We start from the raw sequence: 20,366 nt of genomic DNA, 5'->3' as shown, positions 1-20,366 counted from the left end.
TAGGAGAGAAGCTGGTGCAGAAAAAGAAAATGAAATGTATGTAAAGGTATTACATCTCATATTTTTGATGCTAAGATTGTTATGTCCAATATTAATAGATTAGTAAATATAAATCTGGGATATACCATGTTTCAGTGCTTATACTCTAATATGCCCACTTTTGTATTTTTTAAATTCTCTATTGTATTTTTTTTATTATTTGAAACACCTTTAAAACATTCAAAAAGCTTTTAGACACAACTTTCTTGACCACAAACGCTCACAGGGAGGTTAACAGCAGTGTCACAATCAGACAGATTGACTCTGTGAGAGTAAATGAGCCAAAAAGCACACGCAGGCACACTGAGGCATGAAAAGAAAACCACAGTTCAAAAACAGGCAGCCTTTTTCTTCTTTTTTTTTTGGTAAAACTGGAGTTGCTGTCTCTGTTTTTAGTGAATAGATGAATATTTAGTGTGGATGACTTGAACAGGAAGACATTAGTTGATTTCACACATTTGGTGGAGCCAACTCCTACTTAAAATGTGTGGAGCAAAGCTGCTAACGACTCAGTGGACAGAAGGTGTCTGTTGTTCACTTCACTTTTCTGAAATAAAGCCCTAATTTTCTTGTGAGTTTAAAGATGTAATCATGTACTTCCAGCATCCTGCAGTCCTTCCTGAAAGCACAACTGTACCCAAATGTTTCTAACAGTGTGCAAAGTATGAAGATATTCCATCTACCTACACAGAGAGACCACATTTATTCACTAGTTATGTATTAGTGACTGTTAAACTAGCCACCTCTGTATAGATTTGCATGAAGCTGACACCAGCTTGTGAGTTCCATAAGTTTGATGCTGGCTGACAGTTTCATTCCAGTGATTAATTTTGCATAGTTGTGTGGTCAAGGCGTAAAAACATAGGACTCCTTTTGTTTATGGATTAAAGAGCTCAGAGCTTGGCTGCAGGATCTGAAGTTGGTATTGAACTCACTGCTGTCACCTAGTGAACGATGGGCCAAACAGCTTCGAGTGACAGTGCAGGTGAGACTACTGAACTTGGTGCACCTTTTTGTATAAATCTGCAAAAGTTTTGGTGTTTATGTTATTTCTTTTTGTCTTCTTCGATCTATTACTTTCACAAGTCAAATAAGCTTTTATTCTTATTTGAGAGTTTTATTGCACTGGCTACACTATGACAATATGACATATAACAATAAAGTTGAAGCACACACACACATCAATACCCAGTATGACCCTATTTTGATCAGACAAACTGTGCCAGGTCCCTGCAAGGTGTGTCACTGTGCAATAAATCTCCTGAGAAAAAGAACAAGAGTGAATCAGATCCAAGCTGTTAGCTGCTGAAGTCAGTGGGCAGTCAAACACACACCTACAAGGAAGAGTTTGAGACAAACTATGGCGCGATAAGAGGTCTCTTTATTTAGCAGCACATTTGGAAATGAGATTGGAATGCAGTTATCAGATATTTACTTTGTCCTTGTTAACATCCATATGCTGTGTGAACTCTTTGTTGTGCTTTGCAAGAAAAAAAAAAAAAAAGAAACCTTTGCCATTTTTATGAGCCATTTATGCAATAACAGATTAAAACAAACTTTTTGTCTTGTAACCCCTTCATACAAGAAATGTCTTCCTGCAACACCTCATCACAGGTTGTAAAAAAACATTTTTTCCCTCTCACATTGTGTCATTCAAATATTTTTAGAGGGCTTAAGAGGTGGAGATATCCAGTATTTCACAAGAATGAAAAAGAAAACAAAGATTAGAGAAAATTCTAAAAATAAACATTTTGTAGAAGAATTTTAGTTTTTTCTTGATTTACACTGTATTTTGCACACAAAAAAAGCACTGTGGGAAGATTCAAATACAGCGAATGAAATTCCTCAAAAGACAAACTAATTCATGTCATTAACTGCAAACACCACCAACTATATTTTGTGTGACAGATGTCAGCTGTATTGATAAAGCAGTGATCAGAGTGTCCTGATGCTCAGTGGGACGCAGGAGGACAAACATGTGATTTTGATCCCCCTCCATGGCTGCCTGCCTGCCTGCCCGGTGTTTTTCTTTCTCCTTGTCTGCGCAATTACAGATTCAAAAGTAATTACCTGCTCGGCTTCCTCTGCGATTAAACGGCAGGTTCACAGCACCCTGATTAATGCAGAGGCATGCGCACCTGCCGTTAACAGCCATGAGAGGTGGAATGTTCTGACTGAAACCCTGCAGAACAAACACTGCTGCTGAAGCCTGCATAACACCAAATTACACAACACGAGCATAGACACAAAAGTGAAAAAATTCACACACACACCAGACTTTACATTACATTCATGTTGCTACTTGTACTCTGTCAATTTTGTCATTTTTCCATCGTTTGATTACACGCTCATTTTGGAAAGTAACAAAGTGCAGAGTGCATGTACTGTTTGGGATCCTGTAAACCATGAACCCTCTTTAACAACTCAAAAATATTCTTAATATTGTTTTATCAGTGTGATATTTTATGACTTTTTCTAATTAAGAATTGCTAAGATTTCAGAGGTCCACTACAGGAAGTGATGACTTGGTTGTGTTTGGGAGCTCAGAGACTGCATCTGTAAAACATGGTTAAATACAAAGGATTTTTATCTACTCTATATCTGTGATTAATATTAACAGTATTGTTAACCAACCACTCCCTCTTCCAAATCCCAAATAAGTTTGTTTGCACTTCTGTTTTTGGAATTTTATAAGAGGTTTAAGAGGAAGTCAGACCTCTCTGTTGTCTAACTGACCCTAAAATGACGTCACCTTGTAGGGAAACATATGGTATATTTCTTTGCCTATGAATTACTTTTTGGCAAACACAAGTAATGTGTATTTGTTCGTGCATAGCCCATATAAAACATGAAATATTTCTTTATTTGTCGTAATAACGATGCTTAATGGTCAGTTCTGTATTTTGTCACCTTCATGAAATGTGCAAATCTGGTTTGCGGCAAAGGGATTGTGCCACTTCAATATGTTCTACACTTTGAGCTTAATTAAAGTCAGAAGAAAAGAAACCATGGTTGACTTTGCAATTATTATTATTATTATTTACAAAAACAGCAGAGTGGGACCCAAAACAATACGGAAGTGAAGCCATTGTCAACCAAACACAAGTACAATTTTGAGGTACTTGTACTGTACATGAGTATTTCTTTTATTCTTCTACTCCACTATGTTTCAGAGGGACATGATGCACTTTTTCAATCCACTACAGCTGTAGTAAAGATTTTACATTTAACCATATAATGATCTTAAAAATACGCCTTGTTATAGAATAAAGTCTCCAACAATATATTATGTATTTCAAATTAGCTCCACTACCTACAACATCAAAATACTGGCTATCAATTTCAAGTATACTTACTATATACTTTGAGTATATATTTAAAAATTGTAATTAATAGCTTTACTAATATATTTTAAAATTTCTATGAACGCTTTGTAGATTAATTATATGCCATTAAAAGAGTCATTTCTCATAACTACTTTTGACAATTTAATTATAATTTGTTGATAAAAATTACTTCACTTTTACTTAAGTACATTTTTTAACAGATGACTTTTACCTGTAATGTGGTATTTTACACTGTGGTATTGCTACTTGTACTTTATGCACTTCTCCCAGCACTGTCTGTGTAGTAACTATGAATATTTAACCTCTACCAATAATCAGATCTAAAACCCAAATGTGGCAGGTATGATGCCACATGCATATATCTTACGTGCATTTTTCCCTCTTTAAAAAGATATTTTAAAGACATTTAAATTTATGAGTGAAATCTCCTCTCTGTCCTACTACAATCCGACATCCATAGATTTTTATTTTGGCCATAAACATTCCAATAACATGAAAATGTGACAGTAGCTACAATGACCTTTAGTGTCAAGATTATTTTTTCTGTCAGCAATTTATTTGCCTGGTGTGACAGATGCGGTAGCAGGTTATCTGTCCAAGTCTATAAGCTCTTTTTATTTCTTTTTTTGTTAACAGTTAATGTATAACCAGGTGTGCAAGGAATCAGCACATTTCCTTTTACCTCATAGACCGATCGATGCTGGTGTGGCTTCACTGCGAGGAGAGCTAAATGGGATCATTGTCATAAGAGCTACAGTAACACAACTCATCCTGTGTGGAAGTTTGATATGAGAAAAATACATCAAACTAGAGATGCATTCAACCACGTTCAGGGTTTTTAACAGTAAACAGAGAAGATAAAAAATACTTAGAAATAACTGTGTCTTCAAAAAAAAAAAAAAAAGAAAATTATGCAACACTTCTGTCATCCACTGGTGACACAAACATCTCACAACTGTCAACTTGTCATGATAAGCTCCAATCTTTCCATAAGTGTACAACCTGTTTTTACTGTAAACATGAACTCTGATAGGAAAGGTCTCACAGGAGCTCCTCTGAATTGACTTTGCTTATTTAAGATCAGCTTTTGAACAATTAAGATTCTGGCCCTGTGCCACCTAATATGGAACTCAAAGTTATCTATTATTTCATGAGTAAAGAGAAAAAGCTTCACACTCAGTCGACCATGGCGTCTGTCTTGTCCCCCAGTGATTGCTTAAAGCACCTACAATTACCTTCCCTGTAGTCATCAGACATGACTCTCTATTCCGGTAAACCCCTGAAAAGCTCCTTTACATCTTGTTAAAATAATATTAAATTTTATCTACATCATTTTTGATCTAATTTTTTGAACCTATTCTACAAAATACACCATTAGTTTCATTGGTTCCCAACCTGAAAGAAAAAAATTGCAAGATAATTCCCTAAACCCTGTCGCTTTAATCACTGTTGTTACGCCTGTCAAGCTTTCCAGTCTTCCAAATGGTTTGCAATGATAACACTGTCCGATTATCACTCAAAATTCATATGTTCAGACAGAGGTAGACAGAAGCAGACAGAGGTCAACTGAGGCTAAAGCTACATCTCCCAGGCAAAAAGTCTTGTAAATAAAGAAACAGCATTGGTCTTGTATTGCAGTGTAGAGCTAATTAGTCCAAGCATTAAGTGCAAAAAGGAAAAATGTAAGACTGTCATTTCGTTGTAATAACAGTGTTTGGCTACAAAAGTTACATGTCGTTATATTCATGCAATATGTTTTTACTTTTAACATTAAAAGATAAGATGCTTTTGGAATAACAATGTGTTTGTCAAACATAACGCTATCTCAGGTAATGTGAATGGGGCTTCCTTGAGCGTAAATGTCCTCAAATTCTATAAAGAGCGAGACAGAGCTGCTAAGATTATCCTGAACTCTGATAGCACACAGTGAGGAAATACAGAGCTGTAGTAATGGTGAACAGTGCTTTTTTATAACGTAACCTGTAACCCGCAAACTAATGTAATTTAGTCAATTATGTGCTCCTTGGCCTTGACAGTAAGCTAGTCAGCCTGACATATGAATGGCTGCAGCTTTGAAGCAGATAAACACACTGTTTAATATATTTCTTACACTTTTGCTCTAAAAGACACCACTCTCCAACTCTTGTTAAAGTATAATCCCTTTAACTGCGAGTAATGGTCAATTAAAGGAAGGAAATAAATAATTTTGTTAAATTTTGTTGGTCTTTTATGACTTTTCTCTAAATTTTAGCTTTCCTCACTTTCACATCTTCAGGCCTCTAAAAATCCTGCATATGAAAAAATCCAAGAGGGAAAAAAAATCATCTTTGGTTGAACTGCTTTGACTCTTGAGGCGTCACATAGACATTATTGTTTCATTTTATGGGTCAAAAAGCCAAATTGGTTGGGATCCATACAGGTCTATTTCATATAAAAACACTCAAGCCTTGCAGAGGCAATTCATTTTGAAAAGCAAAACTAGAGATTTTATTTTTGAAATGTCTAAGTGGTGTATCAAATAATTTCGCCATAGTACATTTGAGGGTCTTCCATGTAAAACCATTAGATAATGATAAAACAGTCTACCTTACACTTTTATTCTAAAACAACAGGTACCTATGTCTGTCATCTCTTGGTTATTTATTGTCCAGACATTTCTTTCCTCTTTCTCACTCTTTTTTTTAAAATTTGGCAACACTCTCAACCTTGCGAGACATTTCACTTGAGGATGATCACCATGTGTTCAAAGTTCAGATACTGACAATGAAGTGAGATGGTGCCAACAGATCTGCCAAGACCTGACATGCGAAAAACGATTTTCCAAAGCTGCCCCCCCACCGCTTCACCAGTGGACTCTGGCCCTCTGTCTCCACGCTCCTCTGCTCATCCCTAAAATTAATTCATCCGCACATCTCTGTCCCTCCAACACCACATTAACCCTGACCACAGGAGGCATCCTGTTGGAAAAAATGTCCCTGTCTGGCTTCATGGTGAAACATCAGGTTGACCTTTCCACCTCAGACCCCTCTCTCTGCTCTTTTCCCACCCTCACATTGTTTTACTCTTGCTCCACCTAGATTTCAACACAGTATGTTCATACTGGTCACTGATCTCAAGGACTGCAGGTATTATAAGTGACCAAGAAAGAATTAAATTAAGAATTTTTGACTGTGATATAAGTATGAACATCAAATTAAGCCTTCTCGCTCTCTAAACATGTCATTGGTTGCCATGCATTTGTGAGGAAGACTCATTTCAGAGGGTCACGCCACACTGGCTGCTTTCTGGAGGACAGAGAAACTGTAATTGGGGGCCATTAGCTGTTGCCCAAGACCAGTCATGCAGGGTTAGTTTGTAGATTGAGATATGGTGACTGCACAGTCCCACCACTTGTATTAGTGTCCCCTACCTGGGTGACTTCCCCACCCCTCCGACCTCCCCCACCAAACCCCCTCCATGACCCCCTCAGTCCTGACACCCCCCACACACCACATACCTCCCCACATCCTTTGCTTTTTGCTTTGTCTTTAAACAGACCTTGAATAGAGTCAGGGCCAGCAAAGCCCAACAGCAATCAAATAAAAAGTCACTTTTATAGCAGCTTTAAAATTCTGTCAGGACTATCTATACCCCATCAGTTACCTTTCTGACAGCACCTGCACAGCTTTGTTGTAGCCAGGATTAGTATCTTACCTCTGGTTGTACCTGGAATGTGACCACAGCTGTGAAACATTCCCTACATATGAAATGTTGGAATAAGAGAAATACTCAAATACTTGAATTCAGCCCTGATACAAGTATTTCATGTAGAAATATTGCATATACTACTGCAGATAGGCTACTGATAACACTATACTAATAAAACTAATACTAATGTTATTATAAAAACATTGTTAATGTTATTTATTTAAAAATAGTTAATTGATGACCATGTCCTAACAACCAAACTAAGTTAAGTTAAGTTAAGTTAAGTTAAGTTAAGTTAAGTTAAGTTAAGTTAAGTTAAGTTAAGTTAAGTTAAGCCAAACTAAACTAAGATAAACAAAGATTTGCTAAACTTAACGAGGTAAACTAAGGTAAATTAAGCTAAACTAATCCAAACTAAAGTAAACTAAGCTAAACAAAGGTAGCTAAGCTAAACTAAAGCTATGGTAAATTAAACTAAATTAAATAAGGTAAATTAAGATAAACTAAACTAAACAGTAAACTAAGCTAAGCTAAGCTAAACTAAACTAAGCTTAACAAAAACTAAATTAGGTAGTATTACTGGTTGGATGATAGCTGACCAGTATATAAAAATTCAAATAAACACATAAAATAAAATAGAAATCCTATTAACCAAAATGACATTCTACACATACATAAAAAATCTTTATCTGCATAATAAAAACAGACCATCATTTCACAGAACAACAAGTAAAAATTGATAACTGCAATGTCTATTAAAATATACTGAAGGAGGAAACATGCCATGTGAACATGCCAGTACAAACATAGTAGTGCAGAAGGCACGAGTATTTTTTTGGTCTTCATATAGTACTCTAGTTATCATAGCCTACTTATGACAGTGATAATGCAATATATTGACACCTCAATGCTGATACAGAAGAAATTACTCTCACATAGGTCTGAAAATCTCAAGATGTACATTGGTCTTAGATATCAAAGTCAATTCTTTGATATAAAATGATAAAGAGTTTAAAGGAGAAAGGCATGTGTCAGTTACTTAAAACACCTCCACACTGCAAGAAAATACAATAAAAGCACATATCAACAAAGTATTTAACTCCATGTTAAGTTTTAGTAACACGAATTTCTTAAAAGTGGGAAAAACTGCAGGACACACTTTTCCAATAAAGTGAATTTCTTATGTCATTTTCATGATTGTAGCCTGAGGGTACAGACATTTTCTCCAATAAAATAACTAAAATAGGAAAAGCTGCACTGGGAAACAAGTGGAATAATCTCTCTCATGTGGCAGAATTTCCTATTATCCTGAAGCTTTGAAGACTGACTATGAGAACAAAATATTATGTTACATTTTTCACAGTGCAGGGAGGCAGTGCAGGAACCCTGCTGCAGCCACAGAGCCAGTCAGTGGAGCTGGAGTTTCACAGCTCCTCTCATAAAGAGTTGCCCTGCTTTATGGCCCTGTTGCTCAACATCACATGCCTTCAGTGCTGGGATATGATCTGAGATAAGGCAAGAAAGTACCGAAACAAGTCTCACTCTTCTCCTTCCTTACGCTGCTTGTTCAGGTAAATGAGCGGGATGAGGACTGTAAGGAAGCTTAGTTTTAAAACTGTTGTGACAAAGACACTAAATAAAAAGTTTCCTGAAGGAGTGTCTTGCACAATCTTGTATTACGTCTTCATATAAGGTGAGAAGTAGTTTTTAGGAGAGAAACTAAGACTGCCAGTTTGGAGGATATCAAAGAAGGTCTGAATCACTAAGATGCCCTTATTGCATGCGTTTTATAAATCATGTCTTTATGATAAGCTGATTACCTTATCCTTGACAGCAGCGCACATCGAGGGCCGTAAAGGCGCAGGATTATGAGGTGATGGTCCATAAAGGGTTTGGCTGAGATAAGATGGTTTGTGGGAGTGAGAGACACGACTGGTGACTTTAGGTCAATAGGAACCTGGTTTTCTTATTGACAATCAGACTGACTCAGCTGCATAATACTGCAAAAAATTTTAATATGTGCTCACATTTCCACACATTTGGTGTTCAATCATGTCGCTCAGTTTTCCCCCCAGGTCAAACTTTTGTTTATATGTTTCCACTATTGCCTGTGCAGATAAGGTCATAAAAATATAGCGGCCCATGAAAGGAAACCATTTCAACCTTTAACCTGCTCCTCACTTAGTCATTCAGGATGTTTTTCAAAGATTTTGAATGACTTTAAAACTGAGCGTTATGTCCTTGATTGCATAAGTGTGTTGATTTTTATGTTTGTGTTGTCACGTCAAAAACAAAAACATCAAGGTTGGTACTACTGTTGAAGAGTACAAGAGATTAACCGCCATTCTCATGAAAAAGGGTCTGATGCACTTTATGTCTAAATTGTCTACATACAGTCACAATGAAATGCCCCCCCGGTGAGGTCCACCTTTCTAATCTTCCGAATAGGTCTATTAATGAGCCTAATGGCATATGAGCGATACCACACCTGAGTGAAACTGCACGGGGTGACTGCTTCACCAACTTCCCGCATTGCAATGCAAAGGTTCATGGCTGCAATCCATTCAGGTGAAACCATTAGAACAAACTGCTTTCAGGTGCAGCAAAGCAGACCGGGCATGATCATTTATGAACCAAATCCCCTCTGGGTGCCCTACGCAAGGACAAAGCACAGACTGTCTGCATGCAAACTCTCATATCCGTCACCCACAGAGCAGTACTCAGGTCCTGAGGACACGGAGAAACAAAAATGTGTTTACGTCTGTTCTCATTTTAATTTCTTATACTTAATATAATGAGTAGCCATTGCCAGGATGTAGTAGGAGAACTGTTGGTTTTCCTTTAGAAGTGGTAAATTCCAGATTTTCTATTAAGCTTCCTGGAAAGACATTTCATAATTAGATTTGTTTGTTAATAATTCTCTAATTTTTTAAATATTAACAGTGCATTACATTAATCTGAATGTCTCTTCATGAATGTTTCTCACTCTTCTAATCAGATTATAAAATAAAGCCAATTAAGTTGGGAAAGGCAAACTTTCCTGGGTTGGTGACTACTGTTGATTCTGAGGTTTGTGGCTTTAGACACAGAAATGAAAATGTTTGATATGTAAACATTATAGTACTATCACAGAGAAGATGTTTACTGACCCTGACCCTAAAAGATAAGATAAAAGATACCGATACACAGAATCATCGTCTTGTACATATCAAAAGCTAAATGAAATATTTGCTAAATTCTTATTTATTGTTCAATTTCAACTTTCAATAAATTAATAGAGCACTAAATTGTATTTTGCTCCAATATGTTGTAATTATTGTCATTTTTATAACTGTAAATAATTTTCCTGCTTTAAGAAGCATCACTGCCTCCCACATTCATATTAAAGACAAAAAGACAGACAGGAATAAAGAAGACATCCGTCAAACAGGGGAAGGTCTCCCTCTTGTGGTCAAAACACTGAAGTGCATGAAGGCAAACCCATAGAAGACTAGATTTAATGCACACTGATGAGTCAGAATACTCAAGTCTGATTATCTTCAATATACGGGATGTTCTAAACAAAAACATTTCACAGTATTTTTCCAGAGTAAAATAAAGTTAAATTAATTCTGATAAATCCCTGTGACAGTGTGTCTTTAACTCTTTGGGACAAATGACACCATTTAATTTGCCTGAACTGTAAATAAGAACAGGTTAAATTCATTACTAAAATTAATTAATCCATCAACTCATCTTGAACATCTTGCTCAAAAACAAAAAATTCAAATTGGATTCTCGTAGTGGAACAGAGCTTGTTTCTCTTCTGATCCACCACAATGCCCACATTGGATTATGGAGATATACTGTATGCTCATGCTCTGGACGCTATCTACCACAGTACCATTCATTTTATCACAGCAGACAGCTATCGCACTCACCACTGTGAGTTATACGATAAGGTCAGAGGTCGTCACTGATATCTAGAGGGCACCAGCATACCTGTGTTTTCATTTATAAGGCCTTGCTATTTAAGTTGTCGAGTTATTTAACATCCTTAGTCGAGCTCAGAGCTAATAACCACATCACAGAGCAGGTTGGCTTTAAAAGCTCCTCACAAACTCTGAACAGGGGAAGACTGGTTTCAGGTACTACACACCTTACTGCTGGAAACACAGCTGAAAGTTAGAGACACTTGTTCCTCTGAGGACCTATAAAGTTGTAATGGCCAATATTCTTCATAATGTTTGCTTGTTTTAAGTCATGTGTCTGGGAGTGTGTATGATGATTGCTTTATGATTGTGATGTGAATGAACTCTTTTTGTGATCCTGTGTAATATATAACCTGGTCTCAGGTCTCTCTTGCAAAAGAGATCTTGATCTCAATGAGATTTCCTGAATAAATAAAGCTTAATGAAAACAAAATAATTAGAATTAAAACATATTTACAGTTAGTGTACTTCTATTTCAGATCATTTACAAGAACAGAAATGAACATAAAGAATAAAACAAGGACGAACCACGGGGGAAATTTTAGAGGTTACACATCTTACAATCATAAAGCTTTACACATGGGCTATGTAGATTTTAGATTTACAGCGACATAGACTTACACTGTCACACTGTATAGGGAACAGTTATGTAACACACTATTTCAGTGCAGTCATATACATAATGTAGAGAGGAATCATGATTTCACAGACTGTACACAGAGGTAATTTGAAATGCTTCCTCCATGTTTTTATCACTGGGCCTGTTTAAACTGACAAAAACCCTTATATATTTTTTCATGCACTGTAGGAGGTTTACAGGCAGAGATTATCTCTTTAATATGCAATTTATTGGCTGTAAGTCATTTTTATTTATGGTCTCAGCCATGTACTGTAGATGCCCTCATACAGTATGAATTTTCTTTTTCCTTAATACCAAGTATGAACTCAATCAATCCACCTTTGAAACAAGGAGACCATGAATAAAAGGGGGATTGTAGTTGTGTAGCTATGTCTAAAAATTCAAACTATATGAATCTAGAAAATGTTTACAGGTTAGTTCACATGGAGGCAAAATTTAGATGTAGATGTGTTTTGTGGTTAGTGTGTTGTGTATTCCTACAGCCGGGCAGCATTCACAGCAGCCTACAATGCAAATCACCATCAAACAGTATACAGGCAGATAGAGCGAGGTCATGTTCACCTCGTCAGTACTCTCAGTCTGTTGTTCCATTGGTTTACTATATGTTAGATCTTCAGTCACATTCATGGAAAAGAAATAATACCTAATTTCTGACGTCCTTTTCATTTTTTTCATCTACTAAGCACTCGGCAGTCATGAGTGCAGAGGTGCATGTTCTCGTTTTCAAGGATTTTCATGCGTTCGAAGTTGATTCCCCAAACAATAACATCACATACCTCAACATACACACCATGCAATTCTGTCCGTGTGTCTGCTTGCTGCTATTTACATATTTATGTGCCATTTTCCTCTTTATCGACATCCCCGATGTTTGAGTCTGAGTCACTTGCCTCCTTGTTATACCAGTGTTAAATCCGCCCACTGGTCATCACAGTCTATGAGGCATCTGCAGAGCCATAACATTCACTACATCAATGAGAGCTATGCTCTCAACAAAACAGAAAGATATTTTCAGCCTGAACCAAAACAACAGTCAGTTTGATGCAATTCAGGTTATTCAAGTGTTTTTCAGACTGGACCTTGTAAGGAGCTGAAAAGAGCCATTTAAGAGCATTTATGGATATAAATATGTCGCAATAAGAGGATGTTTTTAAGATCACTCAGAGATCTGGATTTGAATGCTTGATGTCTCAGTTTAATGTAAAATAAGCAGTGTGGATTTGAAACTTATCCTGCGATTAGTAAACCTTCTCAGATGCATAAATAGCTTTAACAGCATAAGAAATTATCTCTTATCAGTTGAAAAAAGGATTATTTCCAGTTGAACTTGAACAAAATAGAGATCTACTCTCTGCATCATCCATCCATTTGTCAGTTGTAAGTTTAAGGCCACAATTAAGACACATAAACTGAATTTTAATGCCCTGAATGATGAAACTTAATGCTTCAAACTGCCTCAGGATATGCTGTACATGTGATGCAAATTTATCTTTAGCATCGAGCAGCAGGGGTTAGTTCCAGCCCGGTCAATTATCTGTGCGGTCTACATGTAGCTCTGACCATGAATTACAGCTCCGTGTGGGAAGATGGTTGAAGGCAGCCAGAGGCAATGGAAGGGAAGCAGGCAGGTAGTGTATGTGGGGGGAGGAGACGCTGACAGTAGAAACAAAAAAAATAAAAATAAAAAAAAAAATACAGACGAGCCTCTGACACATCTGTGTTTCAAGCGTGAGTGAATACGCATGTGAAACCATTATGAGACATCTTTACATTATTCAGTATTTCAGTGAGACAAGCGAGTGAGAATAAAAGCTTTGATTCCTTATTCATTTCACTTATTCAGGCTTTCACACTCACTACAAGGAGCTGCGGGTGAATCCCACAACATGAACGGGTTAAAAGGAACTACTTTCGAAACTTTGATGTCATGAAAATTGCAAAAAAGCGTTTTCTAATATTTAGGCAAAGTGTTCCAGTTAACTCCACAGAGTATCTTCTGTCACGCTGTTTGACCTCAGTCTGTCTCTAGAAATTATTCATTAGTCCCTTGTCCTTTAATTTGTCTGCTCTGTCTGCTGTACTGGCTCTGTGTGCTCTTGTTTCTCCAGATGTCCACTTACAGACATCACGTAACTGCGGCACAAACTAAACACAAGTGACGCTCTATTCACGCTGCTTTAGACAGTGAGCAAACAGCTGCCACCACATGGCAATAGTACAGAATATCTCCAGTGTTGGTCATGTTGTAGGTTGTAAAACACTAATGATTTGATGGAAGACACCAAATTTGTCATCTTTTGTAAGTTCATTAAATTGTAATGCACACCATTACATCAGCCCTGGTCTTGATACATGAAGCTGTTCCTGTTTGTCATCTGCAGCCATGAGTCAACAAGTTTTCATTCAAACTCTGACAGAAGATATACTGATCAGTGAAATTAGCTGATGTGATATTTACACATGGCTCTAAATATTTACACATGGATATTTACACATGGCTCTAAATGTTGTTGGACGTCACTTATTCGTGCTGTATTCACATGAAAACAAAACACACTCACAAAAAAATATTTCTACAAGGATTGTGATACTACAACTTGGAGACAAAATCATTACTTAGTAGTTGAGTGTAATGGATGATTGTGATTTGGATTTGAAGAGGTACGCTGGTGTTACACTTCCATACATTTGGGGGACTTTCAAGAGACATTTTTTAAAAAGAATTGTTAAAAACGATGCAGCAGAGACTAAGATATCCTGACTTTTAATCTCTACTATGGGTCAATCTGCAAGTTAGCTGGATCCTGCATTTCCCATAATGCAACTTGATAGAATCTCTTTGTTAGACCCTCCCAGCCTGGTAAAAATCCACATCTATTAAACATCCACACCTCCCTATTTGTAAGGCATGATTTCTGTGAAAAATGTGTTGTTGTGATTTCCTCAGACTGGACAAAGCTCCTCCTGAGCCACATTAAAGATAATCCAACTGTATTCACAGACTAAGTAATACTCTGCACCAGGAGAAAATTGACTTTTATTTGGTAGGTGAATGAATTTTTAAGATTTTGGAAGTCAAATCAAGTCAATTTTATTTAAGTGTGTACAGAGTAGACCGAGATAGAAACATTACAGTATGGAAAAACAGAACTTCCCGTTTGTAAGATATGGGAATCTTACACGTCCAATTTTTAATTACTACAACACTTGCCAAAGAATTCATTTTAGTTCATAAATCTGATATGACTTGAATGCAGCATCCGTTTGTCACACAGATAAGCGAACAGCCGTGTGCTTGGACAAGCCGTACAGTACAGGTTATTAACACAACACTACAGCAACTGATGTCACAGTTGCGTGGTTTGCGCTCCTCATCTTTGAATGAAGGTCCCACACTTGTTGCTATGGACCTCTTTGTACACTACACCACTTGAGCCTCTGTCATTCAGAGGAAACACACAATGAACCCACCACCACAGTCATACTGTGTGCCATGCGGCTTAAATGCATCAATACTAAAAGCCTGTGTGTGCTGTGTTCTTCTCTTTAGTATCCATCTTCCTCCCTCAACCTGCAAGTATTGATTTCTATTGTCCCATTCTCTTGTCTATTGTGTCTATTTATTGTAGAATACATCTTCCTCACATAATGCAACTGTAGCAAAACTTTTTTTTTTTTTAAATGAACCTTTACTCTAACTGGAATCACATTACTCAAAGTCCCCTATTAAGCATTTATAAGCAGTATATAAACATTTAATACATGGTTTAAAACACACTATAATGTAGTTGTAAGCAGATATGACACATTTTAAGTTCCCTAATGTACAGAATTTGACAACAATTATAATGTCTAGTACTATACTAAACTATACTATAGTTTATCTTTCATTATCTGTTTATACACCAACATACACTAATAGATGCCCACAGGAGAAGTTATAAAATACATTAATTCGCACATATCTTCATACAACTACATCATAGTGTGTTATAAAACATGCATTATATGTGTGTACTGCTTATCAATGCTGAATAGGGGGATTTATGTAACACATTACCAACTAACTCAAGATGCACATAACCTGTGTTGAATATGCATTCCTAATGATCAATGTGCATGTGTAAGAGTGGGAAATCTTTACCTTTGGACAAACCTAGGCTAGCTGTTTCCCATCTTTATGCTAAGCTAAACAGCTGCTGGCTCTAGCTTCATATTTACAAGTGCTATCAATCTTCTCATCTAATTCTCTGGAGGTAAGTGAATAAGTGTATTTCCCCAAATGTCAAACTATTTCTTTAAGTGAATAATTAATTCTCAGAAGTGTTGTTGATTTATTTTCTTTCTCATTTGACTAATGGTTTCTCCACAAAAAGGGATGATGACAAAACAAGAGGCCACAGTGTAATAAGTCAACAATTAATTTTTATTTCATCGAGTTTATACGATTTTGGTTCTGTAGCAACCTACTGGATAACTCTAATGAAGTGCAATTGTACTCAAGCCAGTTACAGTTGAGAGCAATGACAGGCACACGTTTTGTGCAAATTTAACAGCATCGGAACGGCTCCTACATACACACAGCAAAAATACATGCCAGAGGAAAACAATAATAAATTAGTTTACACTGACAATAGTTAGGAAGACTTCCCTCGAAAAAACAATGTCAATCCAAGCTAACACTTGAGAGATACACATTTCACCCACAGCTGGAGTATGGGAGTGAACTGAGAAGACATTCAGTCTTTACACACAGCGAGAAATGTGTGGCGTTATCCATCTCCATGGACTAATTATTCCCTTCAATCTTCCCTCCCGAAGAACACATTTCACCAGTATCCAGACATTGTATGTTTCCATTACAAACGAATAATATTAATATTGACAAGACGAAAATAAAAACCCCAAAAAAATCAGTGTGCTAGACAAGAGATACGCCTGTTCCCAACTGTAAGTCCCAACTCCGAATGCATTATCTTTCCTGCGTGTCTGGCAGTACACTGGCAAATAAAGGTTGAGGGTAACACATCTTTAAAAGTATCACAAGCCACGTAAGATGACACAACCATCTGAAAGACAGCTGGTAGCCTTGGTAGAGTAGACTGCGGATGTTTTATCTAAACCGCCTTCTGAACGCTGACAAGACACGCATCGGCTCAGTCCAATATCTACAAACTTAAAGGTGAAAGTTAAATGTGAGTTATAATGTAAGTGACTTAGCTCCAAGGTGAGCGTTCGTTTGTGTAGCGTGTCGTGATGACAGTTAAATAAATTGTGGTATTATCCTCCAAACATGCAGAAACACAGGATTATAAGACTGAAATCTAGGTTAGGGGAGTCGGGATATTTTGGTAACCGGTCTGTAGCGTTATTACTCAGACGTTACAGGTTAAGGTCTGAGTATGTGAGCTTTTTTTTGCTCCGTCGTCCTTCACAGTGAAAATTTAAGAACTATAACATCATATCCCTGGTTGGCTGGCCTGTTTTGGTTCCTAAATGTCAATTTGAGGTTTTGACATCTTCTCCAAAAGTGGCTGCTGTAATTTTTTTGGAAATCCAAATTGAAAGTATTAAAGGGTTTGTAAATGCATCTTAAGACAACTTAATGCTGTTAAATCAGTAAAATAGCGGCTATAAAACGAACTCATGCTGTCTGATTAAAGTATGTTTTGAAATAGTAAGTCTTTCGATGCAGCTGGAGCTCTCCTTGAAACCAACAGGATGCTGTGAAGTGTAAAAAGATAACAGCTTTTCTATTTTGCCCCTTTTTACCAACTGCTATTCATGATCCACATTAAAATCTTGACATTTTTTTTTTTTTAGATAATGAATTGTTACAACTGGTGCGCGCAGCATGATTTTACCATCTAAACCGACAGATGGAGTCTCACATCGGGGTCTGGCGATGCCATTTGTGAAGGAAAGCAGATGCACCACTACATTCTACAGCTTTCCTTTTTTATTGTACAATCAAGGGCCACACTGAAATCTTTTACAACCTAGAATTTAACAGCATTAACAAAAACTACTTCAGTTGCATTCAAATGGCAACTATCGTAAAGTAAACTTACTGTAACATACATATTAAATAGTGTATAGTCCATGCAACTGCGCACGGCCAGTTTTGCATCATTATGGTATGTCGTTATTAGTGTATGGGACAAATCAGCCACCACTGCGTTTCCGATTTAAGGTTCAGGGAGAGTAACTCCTCAACACCTCTCAGAAACGTCTCAGCCAGACTTGAAAAGCAAGATGGCCACTTGGCCCAAGTAGAAGTAAATGAAATGCTTTGTCTCGTGAGTGACGTAGCTGCCGAAGTTCCTGCCTACGATGCAGTGCCAGGTGGGGTTGTACTTCTTGTCGAACTCCTGAAAAAAAAAAAAGGTTAAAATGAGAAGATTAGACAACAAAACCTACTGACAGCAATCTGCAGACCTTGTATTAAATGTCATGACTACCACTGATGACTGAGGTCAGGTCCGCTACTAAGAATTATTCTCATTATTGATTAATCTTATTATTTTCTCAATTAATCTGTTTTGGCTATAAAATGCCAGAAAATAGTGAAAATACCATTACAATTTCCCAGAGCCCAAGGAGAAATCTTCAAATTGTTTGTTATATCTGACCAAAAATCAAAGTTATTCAGTTTACTATCATATATGACAAAGAAAATAATCAAACACTTACATAAGAAAAACCTACACCAGCAAATGTTTGGAGAAGTTGTACAAAAAAAATGGTTGCTTGATTGCTACAGCGCTAGTGCTCAGTGTTTTGTGGGGGAGTTTACATTATGCAGTTAAAAACTTACACATAGTTGTTATTGTTCAGGCTGGTTACTCACAATAATTAGACTGAATTACTTTCAGGTAAACAAATACACAATATAAAACTCTATAAATCCTCAGGAGAGGCATTAAGCAAATGAAAACTAATAAAGGACTCACAATAATTTATTGCAGTCAGTGTGGATAAAGCTTTAAACCTAAAATGTGCCTCTTTTATGCCTGGCTTTTGTTAAAACAATGTTTTATGTGTATGATTTAATTTACATTTTTAGTCATTTGCACTTGTTTCATATCTCTGTGTTGCTTTTTTCTGTTTCATTTTTATTGTCTTTTGTCTCCTTTGATGCCTCTATTGTTTCATTTTGATCATTTATTGTGCATTAGTCTCTAATTTGTTTCACTGTTTATATTTGGACTGTCATGTGCTGATCTGAAGGTGGTTGAATTGATTGATTGATTGATTGGGAAATAAATTAACACATAAAACAAGAACAGATGAAATAAAAAACCCAAATAATTAAATAAATTCTGCTGTCAGGTCAAAATGTTTGGAAACATGGTGCGTTAGGGGAAGAATTGGACTCATGACCTCATGTATTTCTGAAATCCTGGCTCCATATAGCCATGTGTAGCCTCGTCTCCACACAGACCAAAAATAGATGAGCATAAAAAGGCTCTGAAATTGCAGATCATGTGCCACTGATGTAAGCTTCACAGCTCCACTTGGATGCATCCATCCCGTCTCACCTTCTTGATGTAGGCTGCAATGTCCTTCTCTATGTTGTACTTCTCCATGGCCTGGGTGGCACAGTCCACTGCGTCCTGCTGCATGTCCTCGGACATGTCCGCGTTTTTGATCACTGCTTTCCTGTCAGTCATTGTGAGGATGATGATGATGCCTGCTGGGGGAGAGAGAGAGAGAGAGAGAGAGAGAGAGAGAAGGGGGGGGCACGCTCACTCAGACGTACTGCACTGAAAATTAACACCGCACGTGGTGATGGGGATGGTTTAGGCCAGCCCGATCATCGCAAACATCAATCTTACGCAGAAAAATGAGCATCCGCGACCCGGCTGTGTTTAATGTGGCATTAGTACTGATTCATAAAACCAATTTATGAGTGTGTTATTTCTTTTATCCTCCTCCGCTAGACGACGATGACTTGAGCGTTGCATAGATTGGCTGCGAAACTTGATACAGGTGGAGTTAAATTACTTGGCAAAATCACTTTCTGATACAAGTAGCATCTGCATCAGGACACCAAAAGTATCAAAATGTATCTCATTAATTATCTACGCGGGTTAAATGTGAATGCTGTTGTGCACGCGCCCACCATCTCCATCGAAAAATGAATTTAGCCACATACAGTAAAAAAAAAAAGCTGGTAATCACAAGAAAAACTCGAATCAGAAATTGGCAAAACATGCAAGTCAATGTCTGCTCAGGAAATCTGCAACTCACCTTTTCTTCAGCCGCCTGAAAGCACTTCTTTCCCAGAAAAAAAAATTATGAATATCTCGCAGCCTGGTGGAAGGTTTTTGATGATGCTGCGGCTAATTGCTTTTTAAAGATTTACACAATAAGCATGTAGGTAGGTTGTCTCTGTGCTGTGCTCTCCAGTAGCTCCCCGCCCCTCTGCTGCATGCTGCACGCTGCCATTGGCTGGGCTGCAGCCTCCCCGTGTGTCGCGAGCGTTTTTCTCCAGCTCCTGTCTGCCGGCATCTTATTTCATCCCACAATGCATCATTCACAGTATACACCACTGACTGTGGGCTAAGAGGAAACGAGACCTTGGCTGCAGGTATCACTTGGCTGCGTGGCTTTTCATCAGTCACCGTCACAGCTGAGAGACAAGAGGAGCCTTGAATACTGAACAAAAGAGCTGCTGAT

The 20,366-nt window shown here is 37.4% G+C and overlaps 1 protein-coding gene across 2 annotated transcripts; it reads right to left on the bottom strand.

Moving 5' to 3' along the window:
- Nucleotides 1-16,089: 16,089 nt before the first annotated feature.
- Nucleotides 16,090-20,291, bottom strand: dynll2a (dynein, light chain, LC8-type 2a). Of its 2 annotated transcripts, none has more exons than XM_042413897.1 (3): nucleotides 19,938-20,291; nucleotides 19,226-19,377; nucleotides 16,090-18,055 (listed from the first exon to the last, which is right to left on the bottom strand). In XM_042413897.1, exons 2-3 carry the CDS (start codon nucleotides 19,355-19,357, stop codon nucleotides 17,918-17,920), a joined length of 270 nt encoding a protein of 89 aa, XP_042269831.1. In that variant the 5' UTR covers nucleotides 19,358-19,377; nucleotides 19,938-20,291; the 3' UTR covers nucleotides 16,090-17,917. The 2 variants fall into 2 exon arrangements, with proteins under 2 accessions (XP_042269831.1, XP_042269830.1); XM_042413896.1 differs by having other exon boundaries at nucleotides 19,226-19,380; nucleotides 19,938-20,289.
- Between the last annotated feature and the right edge of the window lie 75 nt (nucleotides 20,292-20,366).

Source organism: Thunnus maccoyii, chromosome 6 (assembly GCF_910596095.1).
Source record: "Thunnus maccoyii chromosome 6, fThuMac1.1, whole genome shotgun sequence".
Taxonomy (NCBI): Eukaryota; Metazoa; Chordata; class Actinopteri; order Scombriformes; family Scombridae; genus Thunnus; species Thunnus maccoyii.
Note: the sequence above shows the minus strand (reverse complement) of the source record. Positions and strands in the feature narration are given on the sequence as shown.

Excerpts from the sequence above, each read along its gene's own strand:
- dynll2a (XM_042413897.1), bottom strand. The coding sequence starts at position 19,357 with ATGACTGACAGGAAAGCAGTGATCAAAAACGCGGACATGTCCGAGGAC. Across the intron at positions 18,056-19,225 it reads TTGCAGCCTACATCAAGAAG|GAGTTCGACAAGAAGTACAA; the intron begins GTGAGACGGGAT and ends TTTTTTTTTCAG.